At 58.1% G+C, this 24,241-nt stretch overlaps 1 protein-coding gene across 1 annotated transcript; it reads left to right on the top strand.

The window, feature by feature from the left end:
- The first annotated feature begins 4,996 nt into the window (after window positions 1-4,996).
- Window positions 4,997-20,923, top strand: LOC119103734 (protein bowel). Its single transcript, XM_037227367.1, has 4 exons — window positions 4,997-5,004; window positions 7,617-8,165; window positions 17,390-17,614; window positions 19,582-20,923. The coding sequence occupies exons 2-4, from the start codon at window positions 7,642-7,644 to the stop codon at window positions 19,964-19,966; spliced, it is 1,134 nt and encodes a 377-aa protein (XP_037083262.1). The 5' UTR covers window positions 4,997-5,004; window positions 7,617-7,641; the 3' UTR covers window positions 19,967-20,923.
- The last annotated feature ends 3,318 nt before the right edge of the window (window positions 20,924-24,241 follow it).

The raw sequence follows: 24,241 nt of genomic DNA, 5'->3' as shown, positions 1-24,241 counted from the left end.
CCCTCTTCTCTCATCCATCCCCTCTATTTTTCTCTCTCTACCTCTGCCCCTCTTTTCATGTGAAGATATATTTCTCTCCCTCCAATGTCTTTGTGTCCGTCTCTGTTTTTATCTCGGTATCTGTCCCTGCCTTTGTCTCTGTCTCCGCCTCGTTCTCTTTCTGGGTTCTGTCCACGCCGCTCCCTCCGACGGCGCCCCGGCGGCGTCTCTCGGTGCTAGTCTCGTGTGCGTCTCACCGGCTACTGTAGTCTCCGCGGCAGTTCCGTGCGTTGACGAGGTCGGCCCCAGGTATGACGCACGCTTCTTCGCATCGTCCTTGCGCCCGGCGTCGGGCGGGGCGCTTCTGTGTTTGACTCCAATCACGGATATTCTCACTGACCAGGCTCAGTCGCCTCAGGGCGGGAGGCCACTGTCCATTTACCGACCTACCTATCTACCGTCCACTGACATGTCCACTGCGCTCACTCCTCCGTCGCACCGGCCTTCAATTGTGACGACGTGAAGTCGACGGCAAGTCGAACGCCACCGATCTTGTGACGTCACAGGGGTTGAGGCTGGTGAGGCTACCATCACAAAGAGATGGCGAGCTACTGAGAAACTATTAGTCGGATATCTGAAGGCGCTCCGATGCAGGGTACGCCGAAGCTGAATGAAGAACGGTGGACGGAAGACCTAAGGATGTGCCTAGCCCAGTGTGGACGTAACGACTGTGGGCACCTTTTATGCAGAAGGAGGTGTTATAAGGGTGGGAAAGGAGAAACCAAATGAGTGTCCGATCCCATTTCGGAACATCACGAAGTCCTTCTGTCGAGACTCGAAAGTCATCCTCATGCTTTTGATAGTTGATTGTAGTTTAATTTATTTTTAGGAAGGGGGAAATACGTGGATTCGGAGCCAGCACGCATGTTGTAAAGCCGTGCGGTGCTCTTTTCACTCATTTTATCTCAGTTCTCTCATGTCCTCTTCTCATACGGAAAACGGCCAATGCCCAAATGTCTCACAATCACTAACGTAGGTCAATTATATATGTATCTTAGTGTCGCGTCGATTACGTTTGTCACTCAATGTCACACTAAGTTGGGCTCACCACACGCCGTAGCTGGGGTGCACAGCCGGAAGAAATACCGGCACATCCTTGGGCCGACCGTTATATCAGTTCTCGGGTTTTCCATATGATTGGAGAGGGTGACCACCGCTCTCCTGTCTGGTGGCAGTGTTGTTGCCTCAGACTAAAAGTGAAATACATTTTCACACATAGGTGACAGCCATTTTGAACGAGACAAAGCCATTCGCATGGAACTGGATGCTGGGTATCGATCGAGCTATGAATAAAAGCCAGGCAGACAACTAGGTTTGTTATAGAAATGATAAAGGGCTTGATGAGTGGAAGTAAGTTCCATAAACTACACGTTTAGTTCATTCCACATTGCACCATTAAGTACATTCCGTCCAATCAGTTTTCAATCTAATCGTTGTGTCCCTCTGCTCTTCCATAAATTCTAAAACCAGTCATGTATAATCTCTCGTAATGCAAGTACATGTCTATCAGAATAAGCTCACTTCCCATTGGCGATTCAACCCAATGTAATACATGACAAATATATGATAATTGGGCACCTGACGCATGCAGTGATTCGTAATCCGACAGCCCAGTATTCCGTCCGTTCCTGTTCATTTTGGCGGGCCACTTTAAAAACCGAACATGATCACCGAGCAGCTCATTCTCACCCCACACCAGTCCAATGCCAGAGGCCAGCACGTTATGTGCCCCATGACACCGCCGATGTGCAAATGGAAAGTCAAGATAAGAGTCCCGCAAGCCCAAACCCGTGTTCATGTTTGTGAGCGAGCCACCGTTTCATAGATAGCATCTGTCACCATTGACGTCATTCTCCATCGATCTGTGTCGTAAGCACAGAAGCTAGCCGAGCTCCACGGACAGAGCAGCACCAAACGGCATGCTCTTTCCAAACGGTTTTGCAAAGAACTCTTATTCGCCACCATGTTAGCAATTATCAATGAAAAGCGCCCTGCGCAACCCCATCCACAAGAAATAACACAGACTATCGACACCAGCTTTAGCGCTCTCTTATCATTGCGCTGTTGTTACTTATAGAAGTGAAAACTTTCGATACCACCTAAAATCAGTCACGCCATTATGCTTGTAGCGGCCGTATTATGCAGATCGGTGCAGACCCTGGCGGGGGCTTTTGGGGCGCATTGACTGCTCGGTCACGCAGCAAGACCCCGGCGGCACCACACCGCTAGATTCCATTTAGACGTCTTCATACCTTTACGCTGACGCCGCTCAGTCCCGTTGACGGTAAGAGGCTTGTCCGAGTGACTCATTGGGGGCCTTACCAACAAAACTCACCCCTGAGAAAGTTCCACCCTGATTGGACTTCCTCCCGCGCAACACGGGCAGATGTTCACCCAGAATATGCTGCGGGTGTGACGGGCGCAGCGCCACTTGTCGTCCATCGTTACCGTGCAGCGTCGCATATCTAATTTTATGGCCGCTGAGATGTGCCGGTTGCAGCTGCATCATCCGTTCGCGGCGACGCGCCGTCCATATCTAGCGCGGCCGGGCCGGCCTGGCGGCGGCAGGCCATGTGTGTCGGTCGCGGCGGAGCAGCGGTCGGGCGGCGCCGGTCGCCGCGCGCCGGCGGGCCCTCTGTAAACAGCGCTGCCGCGGCGCCACTGAAGCTGCCGCCGGCAGACCCGCTGTGTTTACAGACGGCCGAGTCCACTGCAGCGGCAGGCTCTGTTTATCGCCGTCCCCGCCAGCCGGACGCCCCGATCCCGATCACCTCCTCACTGCGGGTGCGGACACTGATGACCGTCCTCACGCGAAGATGGACACTGATGACCGTCCTCACGGGGGACGGATACTGATGATCTTCCTCACTGCGGGTGCGGACATTGATGACCGTCCTCACGCGAAGATGGACACTGATCGTACTCACGGGGGACGGGTACTGATGATCGTCCTCATTGGGGGACGGATACCGATGACCGTCCTCATTGGGGGACGGACACTGATGACCGTCCTCACGCGAAGATGGACACTGATCGTCCTCACGGGGGACGGGTACTGATGATCGTCCTCATTGGGGGACGGATACTGATGACCGTCCTCACTGGGGGACGGACACTGATGACCGTCCTCACTGGGGGACGGACACTGATGACAGTCCGCACTGCGGGACGGACACTGATGATCGTCTTCACTGGGCGGACGGACACTGATGACCGTCCTCACTGGGGGACGGACACTGATGACCGTCCTCACTGGGGGACGGACACTGATGACCGTCCTCACTGGGGGACGGACACTGATGACCGTCCTCACTGGGGGACGGACACTGATGACCGTCCTTATGGATGGAACTGAACATCCTGAGAGATCTTTTATCGAAAGGCTGACGTTCTCATGACCTCCACATTGGGGGGGGGGGGGGGACGAATGTCCCTATCACCGCCGCAATGGGAGTACGGAGATCGCTATATCCTCCTTGGCTGTGATGCGACATCTTGATAACCAATCCCGCGGAAGGTCTGACCTTCTGATGACTTCCTTTACTGCCACAACATGTGTCTTCATGACCTTTCCCGGTGAAGGGGTGGACGCACACATGACCTCCTTGACTGAAATAGACAAATGTCATAGAGAACTGCTCCGCTCAAGGAGACTGTATAGTTGACAACACGTTCACTGACCCGAGCGCCGGCCGGATTCTGAATTCGGATTTTCGGTTCCAATTTTCCGATTTTTTCCCGAATTTGAATTCTCTGTTCCAAAAATTTCTGTTCCGAATTCCCTCACTTGAGGGATAACAAATCTCGACTATCTATTGCAGTGATGGGGACGGTCATGCTGCTGTCTCCTCCAGTGCTGTGGTGACGGCGTCGCGCAGACCACCAGACCAAACGCCACATCTATTGAACATACGAGCCCGGCCGTCACGGTCCTCCCGGGCTGACCTGAAAAGGTCCGCAGGCTGCGTCGCAGGCAACGCAATCACGCTGTCAGATCACATGATGGATTGCGTTATCCAGGATTGCGTTACGCAATCCTTACGCAATCCTCAAATCCAGATCCAGATAACGCATATCGCGGTCTGATAACGCGGTCTGATAACGCGGTCTGATAACGCAATCCTGCGATGGCAGGATTGCGCTATCAGACCGCCCTGTCAGCGTGGACTGCCGCGTTTACCCGAGAAAGACGCATCCTCGTCCGCTCTGTTTACTCACCGCGGACCTAGTTCGGGCGCCCGGCCCGCGGTGGCACTGTTTACCGGCCACTGCCTGCAATCGCAGCCGCGTAACGGTGGCAGAAGGGAGCCAGACTGCAATGTTGTGCAGGATCCAGCCTCACGAGTCCGATCTTGGCGGCGTTTGAGCTCAGCGCCCCCACTGGTATGGCGCGGGTATCTGAGAACGCTGCAAAAGATTGGCGTTTGGCTCCCGGAAAGGTAAACAAATTCATACCGCCCTGCGCCGACAGACCGAGATCCTGGCGTCAGTCATGTGACCTAGCCTCATAGGTCACAGCGTCCGTCATGTGGCCAGGATCATGCGGACGACTCGCCTGGAAACAATTCCCAGAAAGTCCCGGTATCGCTTGGTCCGAAGCCGTCTAAGCCAGCGCTATCTACAGCCATGGCTCATTCCGCCGTCAGATCCCGTTTTCGCTGCCGGTCTTATGCATTCGCAACGGGTAAGCTAAATTGCAGGCCGTAAGAGTGTCGTCAACCGCAATAACTCCGTCGGCAGAACAGCTGCAGAGATGGATGCTGACAGCTGAAGCCGCGATGGACTGAGCTGGCTCCACACAGGTGGCAGTTGGGGTCCAGCGCCGTCTGGGTCAGCTGCGGACGGTCCGGAGAGTTCTTGTATTGTCCGGCGCCATCCTGTTCGGCGCGCAGCGGCCGGCGCCGACGGAAAGCCAGGTCTCCTTCCCAACCATCGGAGTGTCTGCAGTGCACACTACCTGAAAACGTGAGCCCGGCTGCTGGAAAAACTCGCTCTCAAGGGCAGCCTGAGCGTCGTCGGCCACAAAAGCACGTAAGCAGTCTGGCGACTTATCGGCGATGACGGAGTGGTGCGAGCCGCAAACCAGACCGCGACATCATGTCAAGTCAATCGACCGTCGCCGCGCCGTGATATGACTAAGGGGAGCCACGCTCGGCTTCCGCGGACGCGCGACGCGCCGCGTTCCCCGTGTTTCGGCCTCTGCGGCCTTCCGGTGACTCGTCGGCGCCGCAGTGGACTGGCCTTAGGATGCCAGCTGTTCTTCGGGGTCGCTGGACGTGCGAGTCGCTTATGAACTGAGGGGGGGGGGGGGGCTGGAGCCTTCGTCAGGGCGTTTTTGGTCACGTTACGTAGTGGGGCTCAGGTAAATGGAGGCAAACGGGTCCCGCAGTGCGCAATCTGATATAGCCAAGTTAGAAGCGGCTGTCCATACGCGATGGGGTACGGTCGATGAGATTCTACACGGTTTGGTTCAATTCAGGTAGTTGGTAGAATGTCCAGCACGGTCAGTACGGCTCTGTGCGGCCCACTGAGGCCCTGTGTGTTCTGTTAGATACTGTAATGCTAATGGTGTGTGCTTTATGTCACACCGACTGTCGGTGCTATTTCGAGACTGAAGCCGTTAGCAGGTAGCATGTAGGATGCGGTGATGGCGTGACAGGAGCTTGAACCTAAGACCGATAGGTTCAAAGTCGAGCACCTTAACCACTACGCCACTACCGTCCCCGGTATACACTCTGCAGTGTGGTACGGTCCAGCACGATTCGGAACGGTCCTGGCCGGTGAGGTTTCTTACATTCCGGCAAGGTTCTCGACAGCCCGGCAAAACAGCAACCCCTGTACTGTTCCGCACAGTGCAGCTGAACCCTTGCAGTTTGGTCCGCCGGGTGCGGTGGGATGCATCAGGCCAATGTCCCGCGCTGTGCTGCATGGTTCTGTTCCGCACAAGGCTGCCGTCGCTGCGGGGTGCGCGACAGGGACACGACCGTCCTGCCGTCTGCACCGCGTCTGTCGGTCCGGCCGTCTGCGTCTGGCTCTGCCTGTCAGGCAGCCGGCGCCGGCGGCCTGTTTGTGGAGCCGCGCGGCGACCGGTGCAGCAGCGGCGCCGGACACGGGACCGGACGACAAGTCGGGCAGCGGCGGCGCCGGACACGGGACCGGGTGACGAGCCGGGCAGCAGCGACGCCGGACACGGAACCGGGTGACGAGCCGGGCAGCAGCGACGCCGGATGCGGGACCGGACGACGAGCCGGGCAGCAGCGGCGCCGGACACGGGACCGGACGACGAGCCGGGCAGCCAGCCGGGCACGGACGTCGGTTACTTCACCTTAGACGGAGCCAAGCAGCGGCACCCAGAGACGCAAGCCAGGGCTGGTTCCCGGCGACGGTTCTAGGGGACGGGGATCGGAGAGATCGGACTCAGGAACGCTCCAGGTGTGGCGTGTCGAGGAACAAATCATGTGCGGAGCACTACTGAGCACTCACCTCATTGCTTTTGAGCGGGCTGTGCTTGACGGATGCCCATCTCCGGGACATTAAAGCTTCCGTCAGGCCACAGCGTCGTTCTGCACCTGTAGTCTCGCTCGCTCTGATTCAGCGTTTTATTTGGCACGTTGCGAATAAGCGACAGGCAAGAAAGCGCTTCGAAGTGACGATTGAGGCAAGTGGAGAAAGCTTGTCAGGTAGCGAGCATCGAGAAACCCTCCATGCCAGCTGACTCACCGTCGTTGGCGAATTTTTTACCGAGAAAGAACGGTACTGAGCCTACTTTTTATTAAACAGTGCAGCACCCTCCACGCGATTGCATCGTTACATTGTATCGGCCGGCACACCCAGTTCTTAACTCGATAAAAAACGTCACTTTTGATCAGTTCAATACCCAACTGCAGGCGCCGTGGCTCTGGCACTTTTACAGCACTTAATGGCTTCAGATGCTGGATATCCACAATCTGCACGAGTCACATCTTGCAGCTCTCATGAAGTCCAGTGACCTGCAGCCTTACGCCGACCGTTTTTGTAGGGTCGGCGTTTGCCGCGCCCGGGCGCCGTTCATTAGCGCGGTTCGAGCGCCCACCGGCTCTGCCCGCTATGGGCATTGCCGCAGCTGAGCTGGCTGCATCCGGGAAAGCCCACCGCACAGACCGCGGACCGTGGACCAGATCGCCGATAAGCTCGTGTGTTAGCGGTAATGAGCTCGCGGCGGCCACAAAACTAAACCGAGCGAAATCGCACGCGTCACGAGCCGCACCTCTGCTCAAACAATGTACCGCGGCGCCAGCTACTATTCACGTGTTCGCAAGCTGTGGCCCTCCGTTAATTACCCTGGCCGACTCTGTTAACTACATTAATTACAGTGACGCGAATGTTGCTGTGTTTACCGTTTGTAGTTACTGTGATCAAATGCAGAACACGGACGATTCGACAAGCTGAATGAATTGTGGTTGTTTTACTGCTATGTCCAGGCATGGTTGCGTGTCCTGTGTGCTTGCCTGATCCGGCCGAGTGTTCTGTGTTCCGACACTGTGAGCACCGTCGTGGCCTGACGGGGTCCGCTCTGACAGATCGCCCTCCGCCCTCAGGCCCGAGTCCCGCGCGACCGCGGTCATGTCGCTGGCGGACGAGTTCGGCGCCGGGCCATCGTCGCGGCCTTACGCGGCCGGGCTGTACGCGGCGTACCAGAGCGGAGGGCCGGCCGGCGGCGCCCTGGGCGCCGAGGGCGAGCCATCCGCCTTCCGGCCCGTGATGGCCGGCCGCACCGCCGCCAAGCCGGCGCAGCACCCGAGCGCCGCGCCCGGCAACAAGTTCGCCGAGTACCCGGGCCTGGTGGGCCCGTTCGGCGGGCCGGCGCTGATGGGCCCGTTCGGCGGCCCGTCGCCGGTGCTCGGGCCACTGCCGCTCGGCTCGCTCACGTCGCACATTCTGCCGGGCGTGTTCGACCGGCGCTACGTGCGCATCCCGGGCCGCGCCAGCCGGCCGCGAAAGCAGTTCATCTGCAAGTTCTGCAACCGGCAGTTCAGCAAGAGCTACAACCTGCTGATCCACGAGCGCACGCACACGGACGAGCGGCCGTACCCGTGCGACATCTGCGGCAAGGCGTTCCGGCGCCAGGACCACCTGCGCGATCACAAGTGAGTGATGGGGAGCTGGGAGCGTCTCGCGGTGACCTGAAAACGGCGTCACGGGGCCAGTGCCGCTGGCAATGGAAATTTGCCCCGCGGCATTATCCTTTCTCTTCACCCACAATATACATATATCGGATCTGAGGTATTTTTCTATTCTATTATCTCCAGCGCGTATATTGTATTTTGTCAGGCGAACCGGTATAGGGTGCCGATGTCGACATAATTTCCGCGCACAGATATAGACTGCCCATTATGGCACAACATGTTTGCGGTTTGCTAAACGGCGCAGTTTACGGGAGCATTTTCACGCGCGTGCCGTTCGGGCACGGTGCGTTACGCAACACGTCGCACAGTATCCCAAAATTCCCCAGATTGTGAGTTTTCCTCACGACTTGGCTGGACAGAAGCCGTTCTTTGCTTCTGCGCGACCTCGAGGGGACCGCTTGATGTCGTGACTCGGTGACAAGGACAGTTGTCTCGCCCCGTGACAGCCGAACCGGTTATCGAACAATGAAGACCCATTGCACCAACTGCAAGGGGCACGGGCTGGACGCGCTCGCAGGCGCGCGGCGCTGTTCGAGTGACAGGCGAGGCCAGGCCACGCTCTTTGAAACACAGACCGCCCGTCCGAGTCGTGTCTCGACCGGCCGTCCGAGTCGTGCTTCACACAGACCTGTCCGAGTGGTGCTTCACACAGACCTGTCCGCGCGGGGCCAGATGTGTCGGCGCCACCATCAGCCAACTCCGGACAGCTGAGCTTCGGGGGCCTCTGTTCAGAGAGCGGTGTGTCTCGGCTATGTGTCGGCTGGAAATATCACCGTACAGCGAAAGAAACGAAGGCCGGGCACTACAGAGGCTTCCGTATTGAGAAAAGATGTCGAGGTTAGGGCCAACCGTATTGTGGCGAATCAAAGCTAGACGCAATTGAACTATCTTCATCTAGTCAGCTTTGTAAGGTCAGGTATATTTGCTAAATCAGTTAGGTTGCGCACAGAAAGGATCAGGCTGCACACAAACCCGTGCGCATAGCGGGCGCTGCTGTCCTGAGCCAGGTGTGTTTGGGTTATAGCTGACTCCATTACGGAAAGGAAAGATCTGGGTTAAACCACGGCTGGGTCTCTCATAGCTCTCATGGTTCTCGTATAGAGCCAGGCTCGTGGCGGTTATCATCTTTCCAATTCGTCCAAAAAAGTCCGGCCTAGTGCGACCATTTCTCTGTGCATAGGAGTGGTCAGCAGAAGGCTCTGAGCTCAGCAAGCTGAGTGAGGCCTACCAAGCTTACATACGATTGTTTTGTGTCCACGCGTAAAGAAAACATTAAACATAATTGTAGATCAAACGTAATATGAACGATTCCCGAAAGAGGCTATATACTATTACCTACTTCCTAAAGACGTTGGTGCATTATCATGACGCAAATGTCTATCCTGAACTGCTTGGCGCCTGACGAAAGCCGTCATACCACATTGCACCGTTTTGCAGCCAAGCAGCAAACTTTCGCCCGATCCACAGCCATGTGCTCGATAGCTCGGCATACCATTCCAAAAGCGGGCAGCGGCTCGGCCACGGCCGTCGACACGTCCAGTGCGCGCGGCCTTCCGACCCTGGCCAGCGTCTGCTGGAGTGCCTCGGCAGGGACCTCACGTCCGGCGGCAGGCGGCTGACGGTGTCACGCCCGTGCTGGCTCTCCGGACGTGCAGCCGCGGCCGCCAGAAGGCGACGGGGCCTGCACCGCCGGCGCTGTGAGCCCCAGCTGACTTCCGCCGCTCCCCAGAGGCCAATGGTGTCCTCGGCTCAGGAAGCTACCGTGGTGGCGGAGTGATCGCTGTGCCTCCGCTTCAGGCAGGGCTGTTGCTGCCCGGGCCTGGCCGGATGAGTCCCACTCTTCTGCAGGCTGCCCCGGCTCCCCGCCCCCCGCGATCCTCTGGTCCTTCGGCCCGGTGACCTCGGGGTCCGTTAGCTATGCAAATACACAGAGTCCGTCGGGCGGCCCCAGCGCGACCGACGGCTGCGTCGTCGGACGGCGACAGTAGCGTGCCGGATAAAGGCGTGTCGGCACGTGCTCGTCCTGACAAAAATCAAACGCGGAAAAGCTGCGGAAGCGATGCCAATTATTTGGGCCCGTGGAGGAGCTCAGGCAAACGTTGCGCATGTGGCGCAGCGTTGGGAGCGCGTCGCCTCCGCCGACAGTTCTGGGAGCTTTCAGAAATCCGCCGCCTTATCACCGAGCGTGATCCCTGCTTTGCTCGGTCGAGAAGGGTTACCGTTGAGTTCGGCACGCCACTCGCGAGCTTGGCGGATCTGTCTCGTAATGCATCACGCAACCTTAAAAGAGCGGCAACTTACCGCGGCACGTAATATGTCTTGGAGTGACGAATTTCGGTGGATATCCTTTGGGTGAGGGTGATGCTGCAGATAAAGTCGTGACGCATGCCCGCTTGTCCTCGGAGATGTGTCCCGTGGGCTTCATCCTTTTGCGGAAGGCTTTGTTTGTCAGATCTGACGTATGATTCCATCACAAAATAGCATGAGTGCTAAGAAGATTCCTGCTGCACGCCCTATCGGGATCAGAGTAAGCCTAAGCACAGCTCGCCAGCCTTTCCACTAGGCAGCTTTTTATTGCAATGCTATTTTCCGATCCCCGAATCCCACAATACATTTGGCCTTTTCCAATCTTCGATAGTTTAACGCGTGTCATGTGGGTGAAATGGGGAGCGATGTCTCGGTGCTAGGTGGAAACGTTAGAAACTGGAACGCTGTGCCTGGAACTTGGGCTTTTCCATGCTGAGTCTTTTTTTCGTCCCATAACTGTTCGCGGTGCCTTTCAAGTTGCTGCAAAAAAGCGTGCAAAGATCACGGGCTTCCCAAAAATATGGAGACTTTTGTTGTTCCTAATATGACTTTTTGGCAGGGGAAGGCGACGAATTGATGGCAACCCAGGGCTGTGTTCGCACTTGCATTTTCCAGCCGATGCAAACACGCGTCATTTTGGGCCTCTCATTTCACCCTAAGCCCTGCTCGCGGAATTTTAATCGCGGTGCATTCGTGCGGCCCGGTTCCGTGACGCACTCGATGTGTGGAAAAAACGTGCGGGCGGGTATGCCACGCGAACGGTCGATGCACACCGCATATGGACCAGCGCAGCCAGCGTCCTCACGGTGATTGCCACTCTACTAGGGAACCACGACATCGGCGCTGGGAAAGCCATTTGAGACAACGCTAGTCCTTACGCGTGGCTGGTGGCGGTCTGTTTGCCGCGGCGTGATGTTTTGACGGTTTTTGCTTACAGGACGGATGTCGGGAGCTGTTGGCCGGTGAGCGCAACTCTCGTTGCGCGTGTGATGTTCACGATCCGAATTCAAACTGGTCTGGCCTGTCGTGGTACTGAAACTACACGGGCCGATCTGTAGCGGAGACGCTGGACCGACCTCCGCTGTGAGACTCGGACTGCAGTCCCGAGTCTCACACTTCTACCACTCACGCTACTGACCCACCCTGTTCATGAGGCTGCGACTTCGGCGTGTCCCGCCGGCCATGGGACGGGGTTTTCAACAAGCCAGCGTATGCGGGCCGGGAGATGGAAGGCTCACTCCCATCGCTCAGCGGTGACTACAACGCTCCCATCGAGACGCCGCCGCCGTGAAGTCACCCTCAGCGTTTCGATCCCGCTGACCCCCGAACGGGCGCGTCGCTTGGCAGCGTGACACCGCGACGAGGGCGGGGCCGCTCACGACGAATCATCAGCGAGATATGCTGCAACGTCGTGCACAGCTGCGACGGCGCGGTGGCTCGGCACGAGTCCCAGGTGGCGCAGTCCCGCTCCCCTTGCCGGCGCGCTCCGGCACGGGGCACCAGCCGGCGGCCTCCGCCGCGCCCGCTCGTGGGACGCCGCCGCCGCCGCCGCCGCCCGGTGGCAGGGCCGCGTCAGTTGCGGCGCGCCGGCGTAATCGGAGCCGGCGCGGTGGCATGATGGTGTCGCCTCCGCGCCCGTGCCGCGTGTCCTGCACGGCCGCCGGTGGGCGGCCGGCCGCTGCAGACCGGCGGCGGACGGCGGCGGCGGGCATGCATATTCAGCAACCCGACCGCCGTCAGCTCCCGGGCACTGCACGCTGCAAGCGCACGGCATCGCGGCGGCCAGGCTGGCCGCTATCTGTCCCCCGCCGCTGCAGCCGGCCGGCAGAGTGCAATATGTAATCCGGCTGCCCGCAGGTGCGGCCAGTCCGTAGAGTGGTCCGCCGCCGCCAGAGCAGCGCGGGCCATTGGACGGCGGTCGCGACTGACCGCCGAAGTGGCGGTCACGGTCTACAACGTCAGCCGCAACAGGTCGATGGAATGCTGATTGCAGCTTCGCTGGGCTGACAGAGTGGTGACTGAGGCGGCGGCAGACTGGCAAAATGGTGGCCACCAGACAATGCTTGACCTGCATGCTCCCTTCAATGCGGTCGCCACAGACTGGCAAAATGGTGGCCATCAGGCAATGCTCGATCTGCATGCTCCCTTCAATGCGGTCGCCACTTCCTTTGTCGGGGGCTGGTAGGAGGACTCCCCTCCCTGGTGTACTTCCTCCAAGCGGACTATTCTCATGCGAACTTCCCCAGGCCTACTCTCCCAGGCAGACTGCTCCCAGGCGGCCTCCCTTCAGACGTACTCCCTTCAGACGTACTCCCTTCGGGCGGACTCACCTCAGGAGGACTCCCCCAGGCGGACTCCCCCAGGTGGACTCCCTTCAGACGGATTCCCCCCAGATGGTCTCCCTCAGGCGAACCCCTCGTGTTCATAGCAGGTCAGAGGAGCGTCAGACGCGACCTGTGCGCCTCTGTACACCGCATGCCGACCCTAGCCGGTTGCCGTGGTCTGTCCGGTCCACGCCCGGTTTGTGCCACGGCGGACCACAGCGGACCACAGCGGACCACAGCGGTCTGCCGGGACCACCGCGGATCCCCTGCTCGCATCAGCCGGCGGCTGTGAGGTCGCACTGCGGTGCGCCAGGTTAGCGTGCAGGGGATCCGGCAAGCCCGACCGGCGCCTCGAGGCGCCCCCGGCAGCGGCGCGCCACGGGAGCCGCGGCGCCGGCAGCGGCGCGCCACTGTGACGAACATGGCGCGGCGTCCGGCCGCCCGCCCGGAATTAATGGGCACCGGCCGCCGAATAATTCATGGCGGCGGCGGCCACCGGCTGCACGGTCGCCGCGTGAGGCCGGCCGGCCGGACCGGCGCTGGACGCCCGGAGGCGATGAACGGACATCTGACGCAAGCTGCTCTGGCGGCTGTGCACAGTCACGCACGCGGCGTTCCCGGCTGACGTCACCGCCCATGCGCTCGAATCACAACCGCCGCAGCTTTGGCCTTGCAGCATAGAGGCCCATTAGCGTGGGGCTTATCGATCCGCTTAAAGCGCGGCCAGCGTCGCGGCGGGCACCGTTATTCGGGTGACGCGGGCGGACGGCCCGGTCCGCGCCCAGACGCCGTCTCGGCCGGCGGTGCCGCCGGCGCACGCTGCACGCCGTCAAAGGCCAGATGTCGGCCGCACCCTGCCCAGCCGGCTGGTCACTTTCCCATGTCATGCGGCGCCCGGCTGCACTGCCGTGGTTTCTCCGACCGCGGCGGCCACGCCGCGCTGCGTTGCGCGCAGGTCGCCGGACGGACGGGCCCCGACGAGCTGGGCTGGTCGGCCGGCCGGCCGGACCGGCGCGCGGCCATGTTGGTATCGTGTCGTGCCGACCCGCGGCCCGTTTGAGCCGCACACCCGGCCCGGCTGATTGACGGCACCAAGAAGCCGCCGCCGCGCTGCAGACGACGCCATATCGCGCGGCGGCGGCTGGCCGCGGGGGACACGGCGGCCGGCGCCGTCTGCGGCGCTGGCGGGCCGCGACCGAAGACTTAGAGTGTGCCGAGAGGGGAGCGCTCAGTTCGGGAGGTAAAGGATCGAGACAGGGAGCGCTTAGGTCTGGTCCTGAGAATCCAGATGCGGGGGAGCGACCGCGGCCGCCGGTCTTGGGAGGTGGATCGCAGCGAGCATTCAGATCTGATCTTGAGACTCGAACCACAAAAAGGAGCAATCATGCTCGCGTGCCTTGAGACCCGTCCGGTCTGACGGCTGGATGGGAGCGTGACGCGTGAAATCTCAGCGGTCAGAGCTGTCAAGCCGCGTCCGAAGGCGCGGAATGTTCAGCCGTGGGACTCGTAGCGTGCGGGCTCTCGTGACCGGTTGAACTGCGAAGGTCGCTCAAGGATGTTTGGGGGCACCCGCGCGGGTGCGCGCGACCGCACGCTGCAGTCCGAAGCCGCGGGCGTCCGGCTGTCAACCATCACCATCGCCGCGCCGCCGGCGCTGCAGCCGCTGGCACCGGTGCTCGCGGCGGCGGAGGTGCATCACACTTGGACCGCACCGCCGAGCGCCGCGCCGGGTGGCCCCGGGTGACGTCACATGCCGTCAGCCGTTGACGGCAGGGTGCGAGGGCGCAGCAGCGTGACGCATTGCTGATGGACGCTGTTGACCGGTCGGCTCCATGGCTGCTGACGGCCGGGCCTAATGGTGACCAGTGGTGCAGACTTGTGACAGGTCTGATGAGAGAGACCATATTGGCTGACGGAATGTCACCTGCACTGTTTACTGTGGTTTCAAACTTCAATGAAATACAATAACTCGAAAAACTGCGTGTTTCGGCAGGCATACCCTCTTCAGGTGTGCTTCAGTTTTGAAATGTATTTGACCTTATGATAAATTTCCAAATCTTAACTAAACTGAAGAGGGCATGTCAGCCGAAATATTGCTAACGTTGTGGCTTAATATATCTTATTCAAATTTGAGACTGAAGTGAAGTGTGCCCTGCGGTATTTATTGACAGGCACTCGGGTGGCAGTTGTACCCTACACCCCAATTTTTCGAAAAACATTTTAAAAACGGCGTGGCGTAGCTGCGCCAAACTTACCTGGAGGGAATTAGATAGCGGATCGTTTGGTGTCAAAAATGGATTTGCCTTGCAAGGTCGCGGACCTAGGCAGGTCAAAGTCAGATCCTCGATCTCAACGAAGGTCATTTTTAGGGTGTCGTTCGATGTGATGTGATAATAGAGTGTTAGAGGAAGACAAACATCCTCTAAAGAGGCTCCTTAGGTAACAAAGCATTTGAATTTTGAATTTAAAAGAGAATTCCATCGGCCTAGGATCAGGTATGAAGGCATGGCCTGGGTGAAAACAAGCCTGCTTGTTGCTCGAAAGCCTGCTTTATAGGCTATTTTTTGCCCTCATTTTGAATTGCCACGTTGTCAGCCTTGTCACGTTCGGCGTAGGCAGCAACTACTGCGCTTGAATGAGATAATGCCAGGAGTCTCGTGTCTTTAACACAAATGCATCACGTGGCACTCGTACCCTGAAACGATCGTCGTGGTGGCTCAGGCTGTTTCTGCTGACCTCACGACAGCACCGTCCCTGCCACGGCGCCCTCGGATCCCGAACAGCGCCCGCAGAGGCAGGATGGGTTCCGCCCCTTCCCACGGACCTCGGGACACTCAACACAGAAACAGGGCACACAGGACCGGCTCCGCCTCCGTCCGGCGGACCACAGACGCTAACAGTCCCCCGCAGAGGCAGGACCGGCTCCGCCTCCGTCCGGCGGACCACAGACGCTAACAGTCCCCCGCAGAGGCAGGACCGGCTCCGCCTCCGTCCGGCGGACCTCGGACGCTTAACAGTCCCCCGCAGGGACAGGACTGGCTCCACCTCTGCCCGGCGGACCACGGATGCTTACCAGTCCCCCGCAGAGGCAGGACCGGCTCCGCCTCCGTCCGGCGGACCACAGACGCTAACAGTCCCCCGCAGAGGCAGGACCGGCTCCGCCTCCGTCCGGCGGACCACAGACGCTAACAGTCCCCCGCAGAGGCAGGACCGGAACAGCCCCCCCCCCCGCTAAGTCCCTCCGCCTCCGCCCGTCCGGGACCTCGGATCTGAACAGCCCCCCAGACAGGACCGGCTCCGCCTCCGTCGGCGGACCACAGACGCTAACAGTCCCCCGCAGAGGCAGGACGGTACGCTCCGTCCGGGGCCACACTCCAGTCCCCGAAGGCGACGGTCCGCTCGTCCGGCGGACCACGACGCTAACAGTCCCCCGCAGAGGCAGGACGGCTCCGCCTCCGTCGGCGGACCACAGACGCTAACAGTCCCCCGCAGGGCAGGACGGCTCCAGCTCGGCTCCGGCGGACCACGGACGCTACCAGTCCCCGCAGAGGCAGGATGGCTCGCCCCGTCCGGCGGACCTCGGACGCTTAAACGTCCCCCGCAGGGACAGGACTGGCTCCACCTCTGCCCGGCGGACCACGGATGCTTACCAGTCCCCCGCAGAGGCAGGACCGGCTCCGCCTCTGCCCGGCGGACCACGGATGCTTACCAGTCCCCCGCAGAGGCGGGACCGGCTCCGCTCGCGCCCGGCGGATTGTGTCCAGCCGATCGGAGCCATAAATTTCCGGCGCCCGGCGACAGCCGACGGCTGACGTCATCGCTGCCCCCGGCCCGGTGAAATCGTGGCGCGGGGCAGCAAAAATCGTGGAAATGGAACTTTGTGGCTCACTTGACGACTGCAGTGAAAGGTTCTTATGTTCACGCTTTGAAAAACTGTGAAAAGTTTTGTGTAAGTTGGCGGTGGCAGATCATGGTGAATTTGGTGGCTTCACCGTGTGACTTTGCAGCGCGTAATCCTGGTCGACTTAGGACACATTTTTAAGCGCTTCATTCATGTTGCACAGCCAGTTCTCCCAGTGCAAAAATTAATTACCGTAATAATAGATTCTGAGGTTTGCGCACTCGTTACAGGTGTGCACAACCGCATGACAGGGTACTTGTGCATGATGCAATTACATTTTCCACACATATATTCTGTATGACTTGGTTCGGTGCACAAATACCCCGAGCCACCGATGTAGCAAGCGCCGTTTATTTTGAGCACGACATCATCTGACAGATATGTTATTAAACTTGCTGTTCGTTGCCGTCATATGTCTTCATGCCCTGAGAAAGTCAGGCGCCATCACGTAAATTAAGCAATCAGCCTTCGTGTTGCACGTGGAAGTGCAACGGATATGAGTCTTACTGCCTATTTGTCAGACTGGCAATCCACCCACGTTTGGGAGCGTGTGAGCCATTGTGGGTGCGTATGAATGTACCTTAAGTTGCAAGACATTTGACATTTGTCATTTGCAAGCCATGTTTCTAACGCTGAGTTGTTCTTTTCTCCAGGTACATCCACAGCAAGGAGAAACCCTTCCGATGTTCAGAGTGCGGCAAGGGCTTCTGTCAGTCGAGAACTCTCGCTGTGCACAAGATCCTACACTTGGAGGAGTCGCCCCACAAGTGCCCTACGTGCGGCAAGTCCTTCAACCAGCGATCCAACCTGAAGACCCATCTGCTGACTCACACGGACCTAAAGCCGTACGAGTGCCAGGTTTGCGGCAAAGTTTTCAGGTGAGTGCACATGTCCGATGATGATTGGGAGGCCTTTGTCTAGACAGCAGGCCTTGAAATTTGCCCGCCCGTTATACGCGAGGATAAAAATCTCTCCCACTTTTGGTTTCCTAATGCCGTCGAGACGCCGGGAGCCGGTGCAGTAAACCGTAATAAAAGTGTAAAAATATGGTTTAATTGACCAATTAACGGTGCATTCGATGTCGTGAGCTTGATCAGCGATCGCTGCGCACGCCACGTGAGCGGCGAGCAATTAACACCAGCGCCGCCACCGGGGATCTCGGGCGACGAGCGACCTGGCACCGTTGGGCGTTGCTCATCGCTCGACACGCTCTCGGCCGCCGCCCGTGGCGCGCGACAAGTTTGGGTTTCTCGCGTGGGGCTCCGGCTGCCTCTGTCGTTTGCACAGCACGCCGGTCCGTCGCGGTAGCCGTGCATCGTGGCGGTTTTGATTGGCTGCCGGTGTGGTCTCCCGGCCTGCCTCAGTTGTCCGTGTAGCGGCTCGGCTATCCACAGCAGCTCTGCTGACTTCTCCGACTGTCTCCCTGCTGTCTGCGCGGCGGCTTTGTCTCTCCTGCCTTCCGTGTAGCCTGCGGTTTGTCGGTCTGCCGTTTGCTTGTCTGCCAGCCTGTCGTCTCTCCGCTGTCTGTGGGACCCCAAACCCTTGTCATGCCCTATAGCGGGACCTCAAGGCCCGTCTCCTCGTCGTACATTGTGACAAATTTCGCCCAGTTGGGTGCCAGCGAGGTCAATGGGAATTCAGATATCTGTTTCCTCGGTCACATCCGTCTCCACCATGCTCCATTTGCTGCTAGTCCGTTGAGCATTGACCCCGAACCCTCACATCCTGACCTGCCCGCCCGATTTGCCTTGCCCGAGGCGCATAGATGCTGGGTTGCCCACCATCCGGCCCGAAGCTGATTGGTCGATCGTGAGCGAAGGGAGGAGCAACAGACGGTGCACCCCAAGGCACGTGTGCAATAGTATGAAACAATATCGGTCTCTTTGACACTCTAGTAGCTGAACTTTTCCGCACCTCTGCCGTTTGTGTCGCCTCCCAGCCCGTCTCTGCCTGCCGTCTCTGTGGAATCCCAGCCCATCTCGCGCTGCCGTCTGTGTGGCCTCCCAGCCCGTCTCTGCCTGCCGTCTGTGTGGAATTCCAGCCCGTCTCTCGCTGCCGTTTGTGTGGCCTCCCAGCCCGTCTCTCGCTGCCGTCTGTGTGGCCTCCCAGCCCGTCTCTGCCTGCCATCTGTGCGGCCCCCCAGCTCGTCTCTGCCTGCCGTTTGTGTCGCCTTCCAGCCTGTCTCTGCTTGCTATCTGTATGGCCTCCCAGACCATCTATGCCTGTCGTCTGTGTGGCCTCCCAGCACGTCTCTCGCTGCCGTCTGTGTGGCCTCCCAGCCCGTCTCTGCCTGCCGTCTGTGTGGCCTCCCAGCCCGTCCCTGCCTACGATCTATGTGGCCTCCCAGACCATCTTTGCCTGCCATCTGTGCGGCCTCCCAGCCCGTCTCAGCCTGCCGTCTGTGCGGCCTCCCAGCCCGTGTGTCCGGCCCTGTGGCGTGGCCTCCGCCCGGCCGGTGCCGCTGCCGCTGCCGCGGGCGGATCCGTGTTCTGCAGCAGCGCCGGGCCTGCTCAGTCCGACACGCCCCGCGCATACCGGCCCATCAGGGCCGCCGGTGAGCTATGCCGGTCACCGGGGAGGGGCCGGCCGCCGCCCTCGGCGCGGCATTCCTCCCCCGCTCCCCACCCGGCAGGTGCAAAGTTACGTGGAGAGCTGGGTGTTGGCCGAGCCGAGCAATGCCAGGGCGAGACGCTGAGCACGCGTTCGGGGTCGGCCTATTTTCTGGTGAGGGCGGCGGCCGACGCTAGGCGCCCGCGGTCGCACCGCTGACCGTCGCTCCATCCGCCGGTGTAATTGGCCGCGCGGGGGGCGCCGGCCACTGCTGACCTCGCCGCTCCCGTTCCAGGCGCAACTGTGACCTTCGCCGCCACTCTCTGACCCACTCGCTGGGCGACGCCGGGCTGGCCGAGGAGGCGCCGGCCGGGCCGAGCACGATGGCCGCGCCGGCCGCCGGCCCCAGCCGCCGGCCCGCCTCGCCCGCGCCCGACGACGACGACGACGACGAGGCGCCGGCCGAGGACGAGTGCAGTGACGTGGACGTGGTGGGCTCGTCCGGCGACGAGCACCCGCCGCTGGGCGCTGTGATAGGCGCCGCGGCGCGCGCGCGACCCTCGCGCGACGCCGTCATCCGGGACGGCGCCCACGTCAGCGTGCCGCCGATGCGACCGGCGCGGCCGGCGCCCACCAACCGGCCCACCGGCTTCAGCATAGAGGACATCATGAAGCGATGAGCGCAGCGGCGACGTGCGGCGGTGCCGCTTCGTCGGCGAGGACCGCGCCCATTCGGTGATACCTGCGCGCGGGTGGGCGCCAGTTGTAGTGGTGCCGCCTGACGCCAGGCCGCTCCAGTGATACCTGACTGCCCCGGGCGGGCACGACATCTCTTGCTGCTGTGCTGGTGGTGTTTAGGGCGGGGTACGGGCATCGGCGCCCGCCTCGTCCCTGGTCGGGACTGGCCGGCGCTCCGGGCTCCGCGACCGGCGCCGAGCGGCGACCGGCGAGCCCGCGGGGCGCGCGTGGCTGTGGATGCTCGCGGCGTGTGTCTGTGATGATCTGAGTGGGTGCGGGACGAGTGACCGCCGGCCGGGCCGGGAGCCCGGGCCGATGACTGCTGCTCGGGCACCGCCGTCGCCGGGCGGCGCGCTGCGTCAGGCCGGAGGGCCGCTGGTGGAGACGCTCGGGCGGGTGGGACCCCGGGACGCTGGCCCTCCAGCTGCCAGCTGGTCCCGGCTCGAGGGGGATGATCTCCGGTTGATATTGCTCGAGGGCCGAATGCCTCCGCCGTGCCGTCGTGGACGGGCGGCGGAGGAGAGCTGGCGCCGGCGACACGGCTGTGTCAGCCCTGCTGTCGGCTCCGCTTAACGTTTGTCGTTTGAGAATGCCACGCGTAGGCTGTTGTGCGTCTGTGGGACTGCCGGTTATTGTTAGTGTGACTTATTTTAATAAGTGATTATCAGTGATGATGTTCTGATATCAGGCCACAGTGCTGGCAAGGCTGCGCTTTCTGTTTGGTTTCCCACATAAATATTTAGCTGCGTTTGCTTCTGACGGTGCCAAAAACGTCATGCTAATACGTACTGGGTATTTGTTTGCCTGTGACGGTTGGATATCTCTATATAACTGCCTGGGCGAACTGGGCCATAAACGATGCGTCAACTGGCGATTGTAAATAAACTTAGCTGACTGTCGATGCCACTTTGTTTCATAAACATTGCGTCAAGATCGAAATCTATTAAACATAGATTTCGAAACTTGCGTGTTCGAGAGACACTCTTCGGAATACGTGACCTGAATGGGTGTCTGGACGGCGTCGGTCAAGGTGTGAGAATGCGATATGGCAGGTTCGAGAGCGGCGTCACTAATTTTCACAAAAATAGTTAGTTTTTTGTAATTTTCCATTGGAAGACGCCTATTCTGACATCTGATCTGCCGACATTTGCCGTCATTATCCATCTCTCAGATGGACGGTTTGCATTACGACCATCGAGGAGGTTGAGGCCCTTGCTTGAGACTACTACAAGTTCATGAGACCGGATAAGAACTATGCAAGGAACATTTCCTTTTCCCAGCAATACTTCCGGGGGAAAAATGGCATCACAGTCATATGGCTAACTGGCAGCGGGACCACTCCCATGCGCCCCGCAGGTGCCTAGAGTAGCTGTTATCCCGCGCATGTCTTGCCAAGGTGTCTGTGTTCCCGATCTTGCCGAAATTCAGGGCACCTTTTCCTTCTGAGTGTACGCGTATCATTTTCAAAATGTCCAATGGCTCATTGTGACGTTCCCAACCTTTATCGAGTTGGGAGAAGAAGGTCTCTCTGTTTATGTGATAATATAATCGGATTCAGTCCAAGTCAATCTAAGCCAAGCCAAGTCCGTTCTAATCCGATCCGACGAGTGAAGTTTTTTCTAAACAATGATTAGAAATTCGTCATAACGAAGCTAAATTTGACAGATGCGACACATAAAAGATCATTCACGTTTTAAATAAAGCCAGTTTTTTAATCTGATTGCACCCGTTTGCTGAAGTCAGTAATGAAATTCGGGCCAATCGGAACCGGTGTCTTCTGAACATTATATAATCCAAGCTACGTAATCCACGGATTATTTCATAATATGCATGGATCGATCACATTCGTCAAAAGATTGGACAGTCAAGCCATGCATTGACTTAGCAAGACGGGCCGAATCCCATATGTGTTCTATTTATTCCAAGATATTCCTGTGTCACTGTCCAAAAATAAGCATGGATGCTGGTTTCTGTCGCAAGGTTGATCACCAGACAAGCAAGCTGTGCTGCTATCCGATAGATACAGTCACAGTAAGCTTGCATACAGCGTACTGTGCGTGAGTGGACAGTCCAGCCCATGACACTATCTATATTTGTGCTACAGTCATGTTAGGCACTTTCTTTTGTATGGCCGCTGCTAGTGTATCGAGGTCAAGAGCCCACACCACGGTGCCATGGTAGGCGCTGAACTGTTGATGGTCATTCCCGAGAGATGCCATGTGAATGTCTTCATGTGATGTCAATGTTTTGGGTCTGATCCCAGGCTTACTTGCAAGGTTCAAAGCCCATGCTGTTTGAGCATGTTTTGCATTGTTAGACGAGAAATGGAATACCTTTCGTCTCATGGCAAAGCCTTTATCGAATACATCTCCAGCAACGGAACGTGCAGACCAATCCATAGCTCTGTACATTCCAACATAAGTAGAATCATAAGAAGCCGCAGGCTGAGCGAGCTGTAACAGCTGACTGGAAATGTTGTGACTCCGGCAACTCGGTCCGGCCCTGCCAGAGCAGTCACACCTGTAACAGGCTGATGTCCTCGCAACCACTGGCCATGCCTGACCAACCACTGACCGTGCCTGCCCAACCACTGACCGTGCATGACCAACCACTGGCCGTGCTTGCCCAACCACTGACCGTGCCTGACCAACCACTGGCCGTGCTTGCCCAACCACTGACCGTGCCTGACCAGCCACTGGCCGTGCTTGCCCAACCACTGACCGTGCCTGACCAACCACTGGCCGTGCTTGCCCAACCACTGGCCGTGCTTGCCCAACCACTGACCATGCCTGACCAACCAATGGCCGTGCCTGCCCAACCACTGGCCTGAACTACCGCGGAGCTCAGCAACTGGTAGCCTTTCTGGTCTCGCGATTCTTTCAAAGTTGTGCTGCACTTTTTCAAGGCATTTAAGTGCAATTTCTTTATAGGGTGTTTATCTGAACCGCTTCAGTATCATCGCCAGTTTGTCTTCCCCCAAAAGGCACATAGGAAGCGTATAAGTTTTCAAATGGTGGAGGGCGGCTACGGACACACGTCGGAAACAGCTGGAGATATCCATGACCGAGTGTCGCAGTGACATTACGCTAAAAATGGGAAAAGGACAATCGTGCTAGCAGAAGTGTGTTAGCAGAACTTACACCAGCATGATCGTCTTTGGAGGCGATCATGCGTTTGACGTCGGAGCGCAGCGACCAGAATAGATGAAGCAGTGAAACCAACGTGTGGTATAGGAAAATGTGTCAGCTGCAGTCGATTTACACATCTCAACAATGTGATCCGTAAATGCAACATTTCAACTGCAAGACGCTGAGAGAAAAGAAAGGGAGAGAAAACACGGTTATGCCTGACAATTTTTATGGAATGTCCACATTATGTCGTGTTTCATATCACTGAGCATACTATGCATTATGGAGAAAATTACATAAAAGTCCACATCATATTATGAAACACGGTTTACGCCGCGTCCTAAACTGGTAGACATCAGGCCATGAGAACTCCAGAGACAAATCGTTCCGCTCATGGTTACCAATGCCCACATAGAATATTTATGTAGTTGAAAGAAGAAAAGCATACTTGGTGACAACTGCCAAAGCTATAAATCACCCCAAAGAAGTGGATTCAATTGATCGGAATAACCGGCCAGTTTTAAAGCGACATTGTTTGCCAAAGATATTCTTAGTATTTGAAAAAAATTTACATTTGATTGTTCGGTCATGGACCATCTTGACCACGAAAGAGAAAAAATGAGCAGTCAGTACCAGAACAACGACCTTATAAAGTTAACAAAGAAAGCTCACCAATGCGAATCTCGGATGACATAATATACCTAAAAAAACAGGTAGTCGTTATTGTAGGGCATAAGGGTGAGGACTTCAGAAAGAGAGCGCTGTATTTAGGTTGTGTTTGGTGGTTCCTTTCTGAAATTAGCCTGCAATTTCATCTTTTTCGATGTCTTCCGCACTTTGGGAATATACGTTTTGCAAGTTGTTCTGTATGGTGTTGAGGGGCTGGGTTTTTGCCGTCAGGCCGGCAGATAGAGCCTTTTTTCTGTTTTTTTTTTAAAAAACATATTCTGATATCTTTGATGACTCTGCCGCCCAGGAAAGCTTCATCTCTCCACCATTCTCTATTTCTGAATATTTACGCATGCGCAAACCACCAGCATACCTATACCTGCCGAACTCAAGGAAGGGGCATATTTCGATACCTGTACT

The sequence above is a fragment of the Pollicipes pollicipes genome, unplaced genomic scaffold (genome assembly GCF_011947565.3).
Source record: "Pollicipes pollicipes isolate AB1234 unplaced genomic scaffold, Ppol_2.1 Scaffold_5724;HRSCAF=6776_pilon_pilon_pilon, whole genome shotgun sequence".
In the NCBI taxonomy this organism is placed as follows: domain Eukaryota; kingdom Metazoa; phylum Arthropoda; class Thecostraca; order Pollicipedomorpha; family Pollicipedidae; genus Pollicipes; species Pollicipes pollicipes.
This window is presented reverse-complemented; position numbering and strand designations above follow the sequence as displayed.

Excerpts from the sequence above, each read along its gene's own strand:
- LOC119103734 (XM_037227367.1), top strand. The coding sequence starts at position 7,642 with ATGTCGCTGGCGGACGAGTTCGGCGCCGGGCCATCGTCGCGGCCTTAC. Across the intron at positions 8,166-17,389 it reads GACCACCTGCGCGATCACAA|GTACATCCACAGCAAGGAGA; the intron begins GTGAGTGATGGG and ends TCTTTTCTCCAG. Across the intron at positions 17,615-19,581 it reads GTTTGCGGCAAAGTTTTCAG|GCGCAACTGTGACCTTCGCC; the intron begins GTGAGTGCACAT and ends CTCCCGTTCCAG.